The sequence below is a fragment of the Bison bison genome, unplaced genomic scaffold, assembly GCF_000754665.1.
Source record: "Bison bison bison isolate TAMUID 2011002044 unplaced genomic scaffold, Bison_UMD1.0 scf7180017864250, whole genome shotgun sequence".
Lineage (NCBI taxonomy): Eukaryota > Metazoa > Chordata > Mammalia > Artiodactyla > Bovidae > Bison > Bison bison.
In genome coordinates this window covers 78,918-96,926 of record NW_011494822.1, presented here as the reverse complement: position 1 = coordinate 96,926, position 18,009 = coordinate 78,918, and the positions used below count along the sequence as shown (strand labels likewise).

Below are 18,009 nucleotides of genomic sequence, written 5' to 3'. Positions count from 1 at the left end.
CCCACTTTTCATCTTTAGTCCTGACTTACACAAGTTCAGAGTTAGCCAGAATAAAAAGTTCGTGGTGGCGGTCCAACCTTTGGGCAAATTCTTGGGGGTGCCAAGGACATACTCTTCTCGAACGTTCTGGGATGCTCCCCTGTGGGGCTGTGCTCACCTGAAGTGCCGGGAAAGAAGCCAACCACCCCTACCAGCACACCAACCAGCTCGTAAGTAGAACTGTGTAATATCTGTCCTTTTGTGAGTGGCTTATTCCACTTGTTTTTATTGTTCAGTTGCTCAGTCATGTCTGACTCTTTTCGACCGCATGGACTGTAGCCTGCCAGGCTCCTCTGTCTGTGGGATTTCCCAGGCAAGAATACTGGAGTGGGTTGCCTTTTCCTTCTCCAGGGGATCTTCCCTACCCAGGGATCGAACCCACGTCTCCTGTTTTGCAGGCAGATTCTCTACCACCGAGCACCTGGGCAGCCTATTTCACTTGACACAGGTTGATCCATGCTGTGGCATTGTGACGGGATTTCCTGCTTTCCTAAGGCTGCCTCGTATTCCGCTGTATGTCTACACCACATGCTGGCTACCTAGTCATCCCTGATGGACATTTATGCTGCCTCCACCTCTTGGTTATTGTTAATAATGCTGCCACGGGTGTGCAGATAACTCTTGGAGACACTGTTTTCAATACTTTTGCGTATATACCCATACGTGGGCAAGGGCTTCTTCTTAACATAAAAATCTCTGTGGATCTCTTCCCAATAGATGTTTTGCTTCTGGTATCTGACCTTTCTAGGTCCTTAATAAAATCTGGCATCTTATCTGTCAGGAGCTCCCCCTGGAGAATCTGGATTAGGTGACCTCTCAGGTGTGTCCAGCTCTAATCCAACGATTCTATGAGAATTTCTTGAGTATAATGCCATCCTCATGACTCTGGCCCACATTAATGAGTATATCTTCCCCTACAAGATGTACACAACCAGAAATCAAAGTCAATCTCTCCCTAGAGAGAGCTGAGTGCTCAATGGAATATCCCAGAAGGAGGAAGAATTTTCTTCCTTAACACCGACCTTACCTGGCTCACCTCTTTCACCCGCTGGAAAATAAGAGGTAACCAAGTTACTAAGTTAATTAACTATTTACCTTTAAAGAATCAAATTCTAAGCTCATTATTACTGATTCACTAAGCATTTTCTGAGTGCTATGCATTCTGACCCAGTTGAAGTCAACAGAGTTTATTTTTGTTTTCCTCATTCATTCTTTTTTTTTAAAAATAGTTTATTTAAATAGAGGGCTTAAAAATTTCAGGCATAGTCATTGTAATGTAATAAACTCAATAAAGGGCTCTTGTTTCTATGTAGTTATTTTTCTAGGTAGCATTATTCTATGTCGTTATTATTACATATTGCATTCTGTAAAATCCAGCCACTGGAGAGTTGATTTAAATTCAGTTCCTATGTTTATGTAATAAGGAAACGCTCTTGATAAATATTGCAACCCTCTGAGGAGCACCATAAAAACAAAAGAATTATCCATTCCAAGAGGCTGGCTCCGGTGCAGATGCACAGGGCTGTGTCTGGAGACGGAAGCCGATAGCTCCATCTCCTTTCTCCCCTTCTTACATCTGATGAAAGGCGGAGGGCAGCGTGGAGGTCTGGTCAGGAGGCTGGGGGACTGTGAAGGGAGGGAAGCGGATGCTCAGAGCGCATCAATCACACATCGTTTCTGCATCCCTTACGGAACCAGATACTGGCTAAATACTGCCTCCAAGCCCATGACCAGTAGCGCCAGGTGCCGGAGGACAGTGGAGCCTGTTGCACGTCCCTTCTCAGCCTCACCCCGGCAGGGTCCAGCCAGGCTCCCCTGACGCAGGGATGCCCACATGCTTCCTCCCTCCACTGCATGGTGAGGTTCTGATTCACCACCCACCAGACCCTAGCCTGCCTCAGGGCCCATCTAAGGGGAGCTCAGACTCTTGAGTTCCTGATGACACCACTGCCCACGACTCCTGGGACAAAGTATTCTGCATCCCACACCAGTGGCTCTGTGTTCATTGAGCAATTCTGGACAAAGCTTCTTAATGTACCTCGTTGTGCTCCTCCCGATCATCCTAAAATACATGTAGCCATGGGTTTTGGAAGACATGGAACTACATACAACCAAAGAGGGGCTTCCCCGGTGTCATGGGGGTAAAGAATCTTCCTGCTCAGCGGGAGACATGGGAAGCCTGGGTAGGAAGATCCCCTGGAGGAGGGCATGGCAACACACTCCACTATTCTTGCCTGGAGAATCCCATGGACAGAGGAGCCTGCTGGGCCACAGTCCATGGGGTTGCAGAGTCGGATGTGACTTTGTGACTGAGGACACGCATACAACCAGGGAATTCCTATCAGAGCCCCCACCCATAAGTCAATGATGAAGGCAGTCCTTGTTTCCAGAAGGCCACAGCACAGTCAAGGAAAAGGATAAACGTGCAAATTATTTTATTTACATCTATCCTCTATCTAAAAAAACCTCAAACACAATGAACTAAGCATCAGCGCTGTTTACTCACAGGGACCATTTTGCCCATCTGCGGCTGACGGTCCCCCACCCGCCTGCTGGTCCTCGGGGCTCCGTCTGCGGCTGACGGTCCCCCACCCGGCCTCCTGGTCCTCGGGGCTCCGGATGGAGCAGCAGGGTCACTACCCGCAGGGCCCGGTGCCCCTTCCTTGGCTTCCTGTGTCTGACAACATACGCATGACACTGTCTGGTGAATGGGCTAAGTAAATTCTCTAGTTCTACCTTTGATACATTTCAAGAACCTAGAACTGTGCTCAAATATACAATGAATGAATTTAAACTAACTGTGACAAGATGAGGGGGTTTCCCAGGTGGCGCTAGTGGTAAAGAACACGCCTGCCAATGCAGGAGATGTAAGAGACTAGGGTTCGATCCCTGGGTCGGGAAGATCCCCTAGAGGAGAGCACGGCAACCCACTCCAGTATTCTTGCCTGGAGAAAACCATGGACAGAGAAGTCTGGCGGGCTACAGTCCATGGGGTCACAAAGAGTAGGACACGACTGAGCGACTTAGCACACACATAACAAAATGAACATGTGGCTTCAAAAACTACTGCAGAAAGAACCCTCCAGAGGCTGAGGTTACCACCAAGATACGCACAATAAAAAAAGAGACAAGCTCAAGCTTCTTGCCCTGGTACAAGTCTTTCACGAACCACATTACAAACACTGAAGATCTAATTAGACGTGACAGGAAGCCATCCTTTCCCACAAAACCTGAAGTCACCAGGAAGGACATTAGAAATTTAGATTTACATCCTGAATCATTAATGAGAAACACTACCTCAAGGGTATTTGGACCTTGAGATATGAGCTAATGACAATAAAAAGTCATAATGGTTGGCAGGACATTTAAAACATTGCTTATTTCACCTTGATCTCATACATTAATATTCATTTTGTATACATTTTACAATGTATATAACAGTAGCAAAATATGCAGAGCATAATTTAAAAATGAATATACAAATATGGGGGGTGCAGGCAAACAGCAATTTTTAAATTGATGGGGGGACTTCCCTGGTGACCCAGTGGCTAAGACTCCGAGCTCTTAATGCAGGGGGCCCAGGTTCGATCACTGGCCAGGGAATTAGATCCCACATGCCACAACTAAAGATTCCACACGTTACAACTAAAAGACTTTGCATACCTCAGTGAAAATCAAAGATCCCGCGTGCCGCAACTAATACCCAGTGCAACCGAGGAAATGAGTAAAATAAATACTTTTTAAAAAAATTAAAAAAATAAATTTGGGGGGTGCACAGTCACTCCCCTGATAGAGGGTACCCACCGGGATGGGAGGGGCAGACTGCTGCAGTGCTCCGCCTAGGCAACTGTACATGCTCGCACAGAAGCAGGAGCCATTTGCCGTGTGGGCCTCATAGCTGCTAAGTTATTGTGCTGCTGTTGCTGTGGGATGTCACGGAAGCTGGGCACTGCCAACCGATGCCTCATGCCATGAGGTGCTGAAGCTTGTTAACAGTTGAATTGTGTGTCCCTCTGCTTCCCCTGCTTCTTATGTTAAAGTCCTAACCTCCAGTAGCTAAGCATGTGGCCTTATTTGAAAATAAACTTGTTGCATAGCTAATGGAAGCAGTGACAGATTTTACTTTCTTGAACGCCAAAAATCACTGCAGATGGTGACTGCAGCCATGAAACTAAAAGACGCTTGCTCCTTGGAAGAGAAGCTATGACAAACCCAGACACATATTAAAAAGCAGAGACATAACTTTGCAGACAAAGGTCCAACTAGTCAAAGCTATGATTTTCCAGGAGTCATGCACAGATGTGAGTTGGACCATAAGGAAGTCTGAGTGCTGAAGGACTGATGTTTTTGAACTGTGGTATTGGAGAAGACTCTTGAGAGTCCCTGGGACTATAAGGAGATTCAACCAGTCAATCCTAAAGGAAATCAGTCCCGAATAGTCATTGGAAGGACTGATGTTGAAGCTGAAGCTCCAATACTTTGGCCACCTGATTCGAAGAACCGACTCATTGGAAAAGACCCTGATGCTGGGAAAGATTGAAGGCAAAAGGAGATGGGGGTGGCAGAGGATGAGATAGTTAGATGGTATCACTGACTCAATGGACATGAATTTGAGCAGACTCTGGGTGATGGTGGAGGACAGAGGAGCCCAGTGTGCTGCAGTCCATGGGGTCACATAGAGTTGGACACGACTTAGCAACTAAACAGGAATTAATTAAGATGAGGTCATTAGGGTGGGCCCTGATGCAATATGACTGGCATCCTTATGAACAAGGGAAACAGGCCCCCGACACACACAGTGAGACAGCCGTGTGAACACTAGAGTTCTCCTGCCTCAGCCCAGGAACCAGGAGGCGGACTGAAACAGATCCTCCCCTACTGCTTTCCGAGAGGGCACGGGCCTGCTAACACCTTGATCTCAAATGTCTCAACCCCCAGGACTGTGAGACAATCCTGGGTCTGTAGCACTTTATTCTGGAAGCCCTAAGGAAATGAATTCACTGCTTCTTTGAGGGAAGGCAGGCTGCCTGGTGAGAAGGTCCTACTATAACCCAGGTGGAAATGCCAGCAGGTGTACCTGAGCCTTTGCAGAGTGATGGGGACAGGAGGGCTGCCTTGAGGAGGGGCTGCAGACTCCGTGATGCAGACAGATGCTCCCTACCCCTTGGCAGGTTCTCCCGTGCTACCCACTGACCCGGGCTGCCATGTGGGGACCCGGGCATCTGCATGAGCTCTGTTAACCTTCTGCAGCCCAAGCAGCTCCAGGCAAAACAATGACTTTCACAGCTCGCTGGTCAGCATACAAACTGTACCACTTCATCCATGCCCAGGTGGCCTACAGACACAGAACCACTGACCATTGAGACTCCCGGGCAAACCTGACAGAGCTGCCCAACAGCAACGAGACTCTCCCCGTGTCCCCATCAAGGCAGACAGGACCGTCCATCGCTATTTCCTGCTGCCATGACAACGTGCCTCATGTGCCTTCTATCTGGAGGATCTTGCTGTACCTTCAAGAAGGCTCTTCCCTGGAGGTGGCATCTCAGTCCACAAGCAGTTGATAACCTGTTACCCCATCACAAGGACATCCCCTGTTATTCAACACCCCACCTCATTAAGACTCTTCCTGTGGCTGAGGGCAGGGGTTGGCTGCCATGTCATGGGTCCTGCCTGCTAACCGGGGCACCCAAACAGCATAGGAGTGGATGGCTGGCACTCAGCACTCCTAGTCCACTGGCAACTCCACACATTATGGGGAAAGGGTTACAATGTTTCTAAAAGATAGCTGACGACTAGCCTGGATATAAAAGATGATCCTATTGCAAAGTAAGGATGATGCTGAAATTGGCTCACAAGCCTCATTCAAGTTCAAACATGAAGATAATGGCTTAAAGATAAAAATTCTCAGGCGTATAGGGTGTACTATCTCTTAACCTCAATGTTTTCAATTTTCCATTTTTTACTTAAGAATTAACTTTAACTGAAAGAATCATTAATAATGGCCACAGATTATCATTTGGCATCTTCTAGAGATTGATTCGTTCCCCACCCCCAACTATGGGAAGCTCTTACCCTCAGGACCTCAGAATTTAACCTTTTATGGAAACAGGGCCTCACAGAAGTAAATGAGTTCAAATGAAGCTTTTAGGGTGGGTCCTAATCGAATATGAGTGGGGCTTTGCAGGAGGCGCCAGTGGTAAAGAACCCCCTGCCAATGCAGGAGATAGAAGAGATGCGGGTTCAGTCCCTGGGTCGGGAAGATCTTCTGGAGGAGGAAATGGCAACCCACTCTAGTATTCTTGCCTGGAGAATCCCATGGACAGCGGAGCTTGGCGGCTACCGTCCATAGGGTGCAAAGAGTTGGAAACAACTGAAGCAACTTAGCATGCATGCATGATGTCCTTACAAAACGGGAGAGAGACACACACAGAGGGAAGGTGAGACGACACAGGGAGAAGGCCACATGAGGACAGAGATCAAGGTGATGTATCTAGGACTCCCCTGGTGGTCCCGTGGTTAAGACTCTGAGCTCCCAGTTCAGGAGGTTCATTCTCTGGGGAACCAAGAGCCTGAGTACTGCACAGCATAGACAAAAAAAAAGTGATGTATCTATAAGCCAAAGATGGCCAGCAAAGGAACCAACCCTGAGGAAACCTGGATCTTGGAGTTCCAGCTTCCAGATCTGTGAGACAATACAGCTATTTTAAGCCGCCCAGTTTGTGGCATTTGTTACAGCAGCCCCATGGTAACTCAGCCTACATCTAGTAACAACTGTTTCAGGCTGGAGTTATCAGTGACGGTGAAGAACAACAGGTGAAAGCTTGTTGTGAAACAAATACAGCACTTTCACGGTCATTCACAGACACAGAGCAACAACAAGGAACGTCATGGATATGCAAGTTCCATCTGAGGTCCAACGAGATAACTCTCTGCTCCCCCTACCTTTTTAAAAAAACTTTTAATTTTGTATTGGGGTATAGCTGAAGAATCGATGCTTTTGAACTGTGGTGTTGGAGAAGACCCTTGAGAGTTCCTTGGACTGCAAGGAGATCAAATCCTAAAGGAAATCAGTCCTGAATATTCATTGGAAGGGCTGATGCTGAAGCTTCAATACTTTGGCCATTTGATGCGAAGAGCTAACTCCTTGGAAAAGACCCTGATGCTGGGAAAGATTGAAGGCAGGAGGAGAAGGGGACAACCGAGGATGAGATGGTTGGATGGCATCACCCACTTGATGGACTTGAGTTTGAGTAAACTCCAGGAGTTGGTGATGGACAGGGAAGCCTGGTGTGTTGTAGTCCATGGGGTCACAAAGAGGTGGACAGGACTGAGTGAATGAACTGAACTGACAGCCAATTAACAAACAAAGTTGTGATAGTTTCAGGTGAAGAGAGAAGGGATTCAGCCATAATATACATGTGTCTACTCTCCCCTCAAACTTCCCTCCCTCCCATCCAGGCTGCCACATAACACTGAGCAACTCTCTGCCTTCTTATTTCAGGTCTTCTACTGTAAATGAGTGTCTTCTACTGTAATATCGTGGTCTCCATGTAAATTCCTTGCTTAGCAATTAATAAGTATATTGGGGGAAACAGACTGTGCAAATAGCCCATTTCTCCTTGAGTTTTTGCCCTCTAATTGTAGCATCCCTCAGTGTATCCTGCCGACAACAATTACTGCGGTGTTTGCCTATTGGTAATATTCTAGTTTACACATTTATTCATTGGAATTCTTCTATAAAGAAGAGCTGCCCCTTCTCATCTATGTATTTGATTATTTATATCAGTATGGACTCATGGATATCTATTTTACTCTAGGGGTTATAATCTAATACTATCATTATTTAAGTTATCACAAATTATTCCAGCTTTGCCATTAGGTGCGCCTTCTGGTTGGTTTCTGTGTTGTTCTGACATGTCCCCATCCTTTTGGGAACACTTCCTTGTGTTATGGCACTACAAGCTGTGCCAGGCTCATCTGGTACTTTTCCAGCCCTGGTTCTGGAATGAACCACTTCTCCAAAATACCCTCAGAGAGGGCGATGGCACCCCACTCTGGTACTCTTGCCTGGAAAATCCCATGGACGGGGAAGCCTGGTGGGCTGCAGTCCACAGGTCTCAAAGAGTCGGACGCAACTGAGTGACTTCTCTTTCACTTTTCACTTTCATGCATTGGAGAAGGAAATGGTAACCCACTCTGGTGTTCTTGCCTGGAGAATCCCAGGGATGCGGTAGCTTGGTGGGCTGCCGTCTATGGGGTCACACAGAGTCGGATACGACTGAAGCGACTTAGCAGCAGCAGCAGCCAAAATACCCTTGACTGGGGAATGGTGTTTGGAAACCAAGATCCTGGCCCTAGAGGGTGCTCATGGCTATGTGGTGACAGTTCTTTAATGCCCTGTCAGTGAACACAGCTCGGATGTATGTATCTCTTCCATGTATGTTTATTTACATATGTATGTTCGCATCTATACCTACTGTCCATCCATCCGTCCATCTATTCATCCAGTTAAGCTATGAGTTCATACTGAAGTAAAGTGTTAGTCTCTCAGTCGTGTCCAACTCTTTGTGACCCTATGGCCTGTAGCCCTCCAGGCTCCTCTGTCCATGGGATTCTCTAGGCAAGAATACTGGTCTGTCCATGGGATTCTCCAAGCGAGAATACTGGAGTGGTTAGCCATTACCTTCTCCAGGGGATCTTCCTGACCCAGGGATGGAACCTATGTCTCCTGCATTGCAGGCAGATTCTTTACCATCTGGACCACCAGGGAAGCCTGAGTTCATACTAATACCTCTAATTCTAATTAAATATTACAGTTATCTTAGTCTTCCCCTTTTTCTGACCGTGAGAAACTTGACTCTTCATCAGTCACAACATATTTATTTTGTTCAATCTTGGTGCACACATAAAGCAATTTCAGAATCACTAACCCAAACTCCTGTATGAAACATTGACTAATTGGAGTGTAGCATTTACGCATTTCTTTTTTTGCATTTTTTTTTTTTTTTTTGTCTTTAGCCTTATAGTATCCAGTCAAAATAATGTTTCCTGAAGTTACTTAGGTTAGGTCATTTTTTTCCACTGTACTCCTTGCAGTCGATAACACTAAGCATTTGTGTTACACTTAGGGCCATCTGTTACTGTGTGTATTCCATCTTGGGTATTTCCCACATCCTGGAAGATTGGAATTGTTTGCTTATTTTGATGGGGGAGGTATGTGAACATGAAACAGCATCACAGCCCTAAGTCAGTCCTGTACAAACTGTGGAGCTCAGGAAGGGCTGTTCCTTCCTGACCCTTCCCCTTTCCCCTACCTAACTCCTTCTACCCCTTTCCAATCCACCCCCAGTCCACACCTAACCCTTCCACTTCTACTTTACTCCTCTTGCCGCCTACCTTTTAAAATACTTTCTACCCAGCTCGATTCACGCTCGGGCCTCAGTGCATGCTCGCCACTACACTGTATGTTAGTGGGTGCTAATGACCCCTGAAGTCCATTCTATGTCTGCAGTTTCTCTGTTACATAATGAAACTGGACATTTTGACTTAATATGCTCAGCAGACAGATTTGAGAAAACAATCACAGCTTTCCTTGATTGGGTCAGTTCTGAGATCGAGTCTTGCACCCACTCAGGAAAGTATGAGCTCACAACAATGAAACCTCTTACTCGTCTTGGATACAAAGGGCCGCAGGTAACTAGAATTCAGCCTGATGGGAATGTTTGGAAAACATTTTCAAATTTCTGCTACATTATTTTTTTTTAATAGCATTTTAAAACAATTTGGTGGTATAAGGAATTATCTTTTTAATATATGAAAAATGATAGGACTAAGGGGACAAAGGGTAACATAAAGATTTGCAAAAGAAAAGTACAAGTAAGAGGGCTTTGAGGTTTTTTTGGGTCATACAACAACCTCTTTAATGCTCCAGTTGTTCATTTTCTCTGCAATCAGTATTTGATTTTCTGATTGGGAAAGGAAGCCACCAGAGATGAATCAGTAAACGCAAAGCCAGCTTTAAATATCTAGGAAGGAAAGCACAGAGTTTTGCAAACGCAGATCCAAGGAGGAAACTGGCATCTGAGATTATGCATTTATTTTCATATCTGGAGAATGCTTGGCTCAAAACATGATAAAATAGAAAACTTTAGGATGAGGGTAATGTGAATTTTGAAGTCACATGCCATGACATTTCCAAAAGAAATTACTGTAAAACATTACATGTCTGACTAATTTCTGGAAATAACTATGGCCTTTCCATATGTAAAGGAAAACCAGCCCAGTGTCCCAAAAGCTTGTTACAAGCTGTAATTAGGCCATCTACTTTGGTGAGGTTGCATGGGTGGGACTGTGGGCTTGAGGAATATAGGAAAGGTTGTGGGCAAGCCCAGAATCAGTGTTTATTTTATAGAGGGATCTAGGACTTCCCTGGTGGCTCAGATGGTAAAGAATCCACCTGCAATACAGGAGACCTGGGTTTGATCCCTGGGTTGGGAAAATCCCCTGGAGAAGGGAATGGCAACCCACTCCAGCATTCTTGCCCGGAGAACTCTATGGATAGAGGAGCCTGGCAGGCTATAGTCCATGGGGTCGCAAAGAGTTGGACACGACTGAGCGACTTCACGATGACACGAGGGACACGGGATTCCAAGTCAAGACAGAGTTAGGGCTGAATCCTGGCCTTATCTGAACCACTGACTGGGTCAGATAAGCTCACTAAGCCTCGTTTCTTCATCTGTGTAATGGGCAGCTTTTAGGTGGTGTGAACATTAAACCCAATGGGGAGCACTTACTAAGTGCTCAGCACAAAACAGACACTCAGTTGGTACACATAGTCCAGGGGCTAAGAGTAGGGGGCTCTGAACCCAGCTTCCAGTCTGGGATGCTGGCTCTGCCCCTTACTTGCTGTGACTTTGCAAAAGTCACTTAATCTCTCTGAGTGATTGAAGTGGGAGTAGTAATCCAGAATGGGGATAATAATGAAAAGCCAACTCCCAAAGGGGGATGAGAATAGAGTAGTTGCAAGGATCAAATGAATCAACATGGGCAGAGCCCCCGTTAGAACTGGGCTAGGTTCCCTGCACTCTGTAATACCATCAGTGATCGCTATTAACTATAATTATTCAATCAGCCCCCTAGAAAAACGGAGGCTGCGTGGTGGTGGAAGTGGACTGTTACACAGAATACCAGGTCTGGTGCGGGGAGTTTGGAAGTTGTATTGGCAACATATGCCGAGAGCTGCAGCGTCTACAGAGGCTTCCTCATCTCTGTCAACGGTGTGTGGGGGGTTTAACCCACAGCAGCGAGGAGAGAAGCCATTGTCCAGAGGACAAGAGCCATCAGCCGGACCAGGAACATGGCGCAACAGTGTGACTGCAGGGAACAAACATACCCTGGCTCATGTGCAAACCCCGCCCTGCAGTCAGCCTGATTCAAAAGTATCTGGTTCCAGAGCAAACCAGCCTTCACGGTGGGTAAGAGACTAAAACCTAGGGTGCTGGGTATCCCCCTCCTTTCTCTTGCAATCATTCACCCTCTGGAACGTTTATTCACATTGTGCATCTTCCATAAATGCTGTATTTCATCTCATGAGAAAAAAAAATCAATAGAAAATGAATGGGCTGTTCTGTCGTTATTTCTAAACACGATAAGAAATGATCAGCTGTCACTGTATTGACACTGTGTTACACACAGAAGTAGCTATTTGTCCCTTATTCCACTTAAACATGCAGAAAAGCATATTTCATTAATTTCCCAGGATTCCCACCCCCCCCACCCCCCCCACCGATACAGCTCTCTGTTTCATCCTCTCTCTTCCTTCTTAAGGAACCCGTGGATTTGAAGGGAAATGACATTCCAGGTTTCTAGTGGAAGAATGCTACAGGTCACATGTTTTTATCCTCGGTTCCAAGTCCAAGAATGTTCTCAACACCTAACGTTCTAACTCTTTTATGCAGGCAAAACTTACCCTGAACTGGTCCAAGTCTGTAAATCTTTAAAATGCATCTCAGCTGGTATAAACATCATACACAGATTCCAACAGGCTGCTCGAGACCCCACAACGGGTACTGTATGAAATCCATATGGTCTTTTTCTGCTAAAACCTGCTTCCTCTCCCAAAACATTAGAATTTCTGAATTCTGATATAAATTAGGCCCCACGGTTTTCAGATACAGGACCGTGGACCTGTAGGAGAATTCGTGATGTGGTTATGTTCCAAACACAAATCTGTGAAAATAGTTAGTGGAAGAAAATTCGAGACTTTTCTTTAAACCACCTTCTTCTTTTAAAAAACCAGAACTTGAGCTGATTTTCCTGGTGCTGATATCTCATGACTTAAAATGGGCAATAATCACTCAGAAACTTCTCCCCAGATTTTGTCCTCCCCTCCAGGGACCGCCCTAAGTGACACTCAACGTTTTCCAGAAAATACCCAATGGCACAGCATATACATAAGCAGATATGTGGGGTCACCAAACCCATGCACGTCCTTCTCGGAGGGTGCCTGCTGTCAGGAGCTATTCTTTTGCAAGCCTGGCCTGCTCGGGACCCTGGGCTTGGGGTTCATTCCTACTCAGTATGGCAAGCACTGGCCTCTGCAGACTTCAGTTTCCCATGGGTAACCTGGGGAGCATTCCACCTGCTATTTAGGACTTTTGGAATGAAATGCACAAAGATGGGCTGGCTGCTCTCCACACTTCCTTTTCCTCTGGCTGAGACGCGGCTGGAGATGAGTTACATGGTGCAAAGCTTAGGGTTCACTTCCCTTTCTGGGGACACGCTCAGACAGGTGGGGACTGGTGGCGCGTGGCTGTGTGTTACAGGTGGAAGGAGATGGGCTTGTAACAAGGTCTTTGGACCAAACTTGACATCAGAACCTGCAAGGAAAGCAGGTGTAAACAGAGATGGTGGTGTTGCAGGAAGGTGAACTGTTGGGGACCCAGGGATCTGGGGGCAAAGACGTCATTTAAGGGTACTCAGTTACTCATCAGGGTGTGGCCTCAATGATTCAAGGTTTGGCTGAAACTGGCAAAGCTCTAACGCTTGTGAACACTATTTAAATCAGTGGTTCTCTGCCCTGACAGCCCAGAGACTCAACCAGAACAGCATTTTCAAAGGTCTGTGGGTGATTTCAATGTGGTGGTGGAGGGCTTCTGCCCAAAGACGGATGAATCCACTTAGATTTATTCGGGGCAAGAGAAGAAGGCGTGCTCCAGCTGTCCTGTTTCTCCTCTGTCTGGGGGACAGAACCCCCTCCTCACTGAGCAGGAGAGGAAAAGCTCACAGCACAGGGCCCCAGGAGCTCAGGGTTTATCAGAAGCAAGCAGCAGAGAACAAACGTTAATGTTTAACCGAATAAGGGTGACTTGTGAATCCAGAACTTTCCTACCTGGGGCTTTCCCACTCCTGGTCGTCCTTGTCCTTCTCTTCTTTGGTGTCTCCAGAATGCGGGTGTTTCTGCACAATTCGCATCCCACCAGCTTTCACTGAAATGAAGACGAAGGTGTGTGATCAGTGTGGACATGCAACCACCAGATGGCAGGGGAGCTACTCAAAGGTGTGTGGCTGTCCTGTGGCCCCAAGTCCAGGCCAGCTGGCAGTGACAGCTATTAATCATGGAGAATAGTGCTATTATTGCAGTTCTTGAGTCACTAAGTCACAGCTGACTCTTTGCAGTTCCGTGGACTGTAGCTCACCAGGCTCCTCTGTCCATGGGATTGTCCAGGCAAGAATACTGGAGTGGGTTGCCATTTCCTTCTCCAGGGGATCCTCCCGACCCAGGGACTGAACCGTGTTGAAGCCCCAGTACTGTTGTGGGAGATTCAGTATGACAGGATGCTCAACACTGTCTCATGTTCTGGAGCCACTTAGAAACTTTCCAAGGCTCATCTGTGTGTCTGGTCTCCTTTCAAGTTGGTAAGAGCAGCGGTGGTACCAGAGTACAAACCACGTGGAGAAAGCAGCCGCCGGCTTTTAGGTTTTGTACGGTTTTGTGAGGCAGCAGCGGCCACTCCATCCCTGCCTGTGACATTCTCTCAAATGCCGATGGTGTTCTGATGGGGATACAGCCACAGGCGACACAGGACATCGGCCATATCACAGCACAAAGCCCGCTCTGGTTACGGCCTTTCCCAGACTGTGCTGTGAAACCCTGGGGTTGACAGAAGTTAAGTTCGTTTTTAAAAAACAGCCTTATTGACATATAATTCACATACGATGTGGTCCCCCTAGTTAGAGTGTACAGTTCAGCAGTTTTGTGTATATTCAGAGTCACACCACTGTGGCCACAATCATTGTCAAACAATATCATCACCCTCAACAGAAACCCATCAAGGGTCCCTCTCCAACCCCTCCTCTCCCCTCAGCTCCTAGCAACCAGTCACCTGCACTGGCCTATTCCGGACATTTGACAAATGGATTCGTAAAATACGCTGCCTTTGGTGACAAGATTTTTCTCTTAACATCATGCTTCCAAGGTTTACCCATGTTGTAACATGTGTCAGGACTTCCTTCCTTTTTTCTTGTAAAGATTTTTTTTTTTTGGATGTGGACCATTTTCAAAGTTTGTATTGGATTTGTTACAACACTGTCTTGGTTCTCTCTTGGCCTTTTGACCTCGAGAAATGTGGGATCCCAGTTCCCCAACCAGGGATGGAACCCACACATCCTGAATTTAGAAGATAAAGTCCCAACCGCTGGACCGACAGGGAAGTCCCTTCATTCTTTTTCATGGCTGAATAATATGCCACTGCATGGATAGCCCACACTTTAAGATGCACTCATCTGTGCACGGCCATGTGTGCTTTTTCCATTTTGGCTACTGCGAATAAAGCCATTATGAACGACTGTGTATGCACAAGTTTTGTGTGGCCACACGGACTTATACCCTTATTTCCTTGGTACATATGTAGGAGTGGAATAGTTGAGTGACATAGTAATCCCACATTCACTCTCTTGAAAGATCTTCAAATGCTTTCCAAAGCCATGGCACTGTTTTACACTCCAACCAGTGGAGGTTCCAATTTCTCCACATGCTTACCAACACTTGCTATTGCATTTCTTTGTAAATATAGTTGTTCTAGTAGGTGTGGTATCTTATTATAGTTTTACTTGTATCTCCTTAATAATTAATACGTTAATGCTGTTTTGCAAGAGAAAAAGCAGCAATAAAAACGGAGATTCTAGGATCTAGTAAGTGTGGAAAGAGCTAGGTTGAACAAACTAAGTGGGTTTCCTCAAGACAGATATTCTGCCTTTAGCACGCACTGTAAGCTTTACGTGGGCACAGAGTGTGCAGTCTTTCCCAAGTGTATTTGACCACAGAATGTCCCTCCTTCCCCAGTAATGCTGGTTATCATCCTTTCGGACTCCTGTATTCCACGGGATAAAGTTTGGAAATGCTGGCCTTATATGAATAGCCAGTGTCACACAGCAGTTGACAGCGTTGTGTTTTAGAGTCAGCAGGTCCCTCCATGTCCTCAGCTACATGTTCTCATAGTCGTCAGCTGCTCAAAGTCTCAATGCTTCATCTCCAGAAAGGGGTTAAGAGCCATGTCCTAAATTGGAGGAGTTTAGATGAGAAGAGAAGCTGTAAGTCCTAACTCCCAAAGTGATGCTGTTTGGAGGTGGGGCTTTGGAAAGTGCTTAGGTCATCAGGCTTCCCTGGTGGTTCAGATGGTAAAGAATCCACCTTTGTTGCAAGAGACCATTCAGTCCCTGAGTTGGGAAGATCCCCTGGAGAAGAGAACAGCTACCCACTCCAGCATTCTTGCCTGGAGAATTCCATGGACAGAGGAGCCTGGCAGGCTACAGTCCATGCGGTCGCAAAGAGTCAGACATGAATGAGTGGCTTTCACTTTTTTCCTTCCTTTTCACTTAGGTCATAAGGGTGGAGCCCTCATTAACAGGATTAGCGCGCTCCTAAAGAGACCCCTGAGAGCTCCCTCACCCTTTCTGCCAGGGAGGACAGAGAATATAGTTGTCTGTGAACCAGGACATCACCAGACATTGAATATGCTGTTGGCCTGACCCTGGACTTCCAGCCTCCAGAATGTCCTTTGTTTATAGCCACCAGTCGATGGTATTCAGTTGTAGCAGCCCAAACAGACTAAGACAGAGGTGCACGGCAGCTTCCCAGCACTTAATGGAAAGCAGACTTTGCTAACTGAGCTCACTGTCCAGGGTTCGTATGTGGGGCTCACAGCACTACCCACCCCCCAACCTACCCACACCCCTCCCCCTCTGCCCCAGGACAGCCACTCCATGTTCTGTCACAGCCCTGCTTCGATCACAAAGTACAGCCAGCTGGTCAGGCCACTTCTTCCAGTGTTTCAAATTAAGTTGTTCTTGCTGTTCAGTTGCTAAGTCTCATCTGACTCTTTGTGACCCCATGGACTACAGCATGCCAGGCTTCCCTGTCCTTCACTATCTCCTGAAGTTTGCTCAAACTCATGTCCATTGAGTTGGTACAGCCAAATTTAAGTTGGACCCTGCTGATGACAGCTCAGGACTGCTTTCTTTGTGATGCTGCAAACAGGAAGGAGAATGTGAGACACCTTGAGGCTTATACACTTGAGGTTTATTAGTTTTCAATTTCCCTGGGAGAACTCAGAAAGCTGCTGGTGGCTGCAGCATGGCCAGTACCCAGAGGCACTCGCTCAGAGGAAGGTAAAGCAGAGGCATGAGAAATAGAAGACTGCATTTAATGACACGTCTGCTGGCCTAGGTTTGGGACGAGATTCTCCCTGCTGCCACCACACTTCTTTTCAGTGTGGATATTCCATTTGTTAAGAAAGAAGTATAATCCTGTCCAGTAATTCTCTCAAAAATCTGATTTTATCCTGAAATTTTTTGAAGTAGGAATAATTATCCTGACTGATTTTGATTCCAATCATTTTATCTTTTCATTTCTAGAGCGTTTCCCCCCTCGAATTCATCTGGTCTTTATTTGAGAGCATTTTACTTGTTTCCCATGTTTTTGATTCTTTTATACATTTTATCATTCTAGGCATACTTGTCTTATGGTTGTATACCTAATTTTTTTAGTTTTAACTTTTGGTTGTGCTGGGTCTTAGTTGCTGCTCACAAGCTTCTCTAGTTGGGGCTGTGCACCTCTCTAGTTGTGGTTCACAAGCTTCTCACGGAGGTGACTTCTCATGTGGAGTACGGGCTCAGGAGTTGCTCTTCGCAGGTTCCAGAGCTCGGCTCAGAAGTTGTGGGGCACAGGCTCAGTCGCTCCACAGAATGTGGAATCTTCCTGGACCAGGGATCAAACCAGTGACCCCTGCGTTGGCAGGTGGGTTCCTATTCACTGTTCCACCTGGGAAGTCCTATGTAACTATTTTATCATCAGGAGTCTCACCCCCACTGTTCATTTTTCTGAATCTGGCTCATTTAGGGGGACCGTCTTCAGTGAGCCTCTGTCTGTGGGGATCCTCCGGGGGTGGTCTAGGCAGCACCCCTTGGAAAGATGCTATGCATGCTTCTGTCAAACCAAGGGTAAGGGCAGCAGAAAATCCTTTTTACATCTGATTTCTCAGGACAGGAAAGACCAAAGTGTAAATCTGAACAGACTGCCCATGTACAGGCAGATCTGCAGTTACAAATTCTCAAGGAGACTCAGTTCTCCATCTGGAGGCCAGGCTGAAACACACCAGCTTCCTCACCAACCCACTGTGCTGCTGGACACTTTCCTGCACCCTTTCTCCACGGGTTTGGCTCCTGAGCACCCAGCTTGTAGCTGGGGTCTTAAGCTAAATGAGGCTGTGTGTGTGTTGTGGAGGGGGGAGGTTGCCTAATTGAACATGAGTTAAAGTCGCTTCGGTCATGTCCAACTCTTTTCAACCCCATGGACTGTAGCCTGCCAGTCTCCTCTGTCTGTGGAATTCTCCAGGCCAGAATACTGGAGTGAGTAGCCGTTCCTTCTCTAGCAGATCTTCCCTACCCAGGAATCGAACCCAGGTCTCCTGC

The 18,009-nt window shown here is 46.6% G+C and overlaps 1 protein-coding gene across 1 annotated transcript in view; it reads right to left on the bottom strand.

Annotated features, from left to right (window-relative positions):
* The window catches only part of DAP (death-associated protein), a 51,606-nt gene extending 38,044 nt beyond the window's left edge, over window positions 1–13,562 (bottom strand). Inside the window, exon 1 of the mRNA XM_010847523.1 lies at window positions 13,430–13,562. Within this exon, the coding sequence (XP_010845825.1) occupies window positions 13,430–13,512 (83 nt within the window). The 5' untranslated portion in view covers window positions 13,513–13,562. The remainder of the gene's footprint in view (window positions 1–13,429) is intronic.
* Between the last annotated feature and the right edge of the window lie 4,447 nt (window positions 13,563–18,009).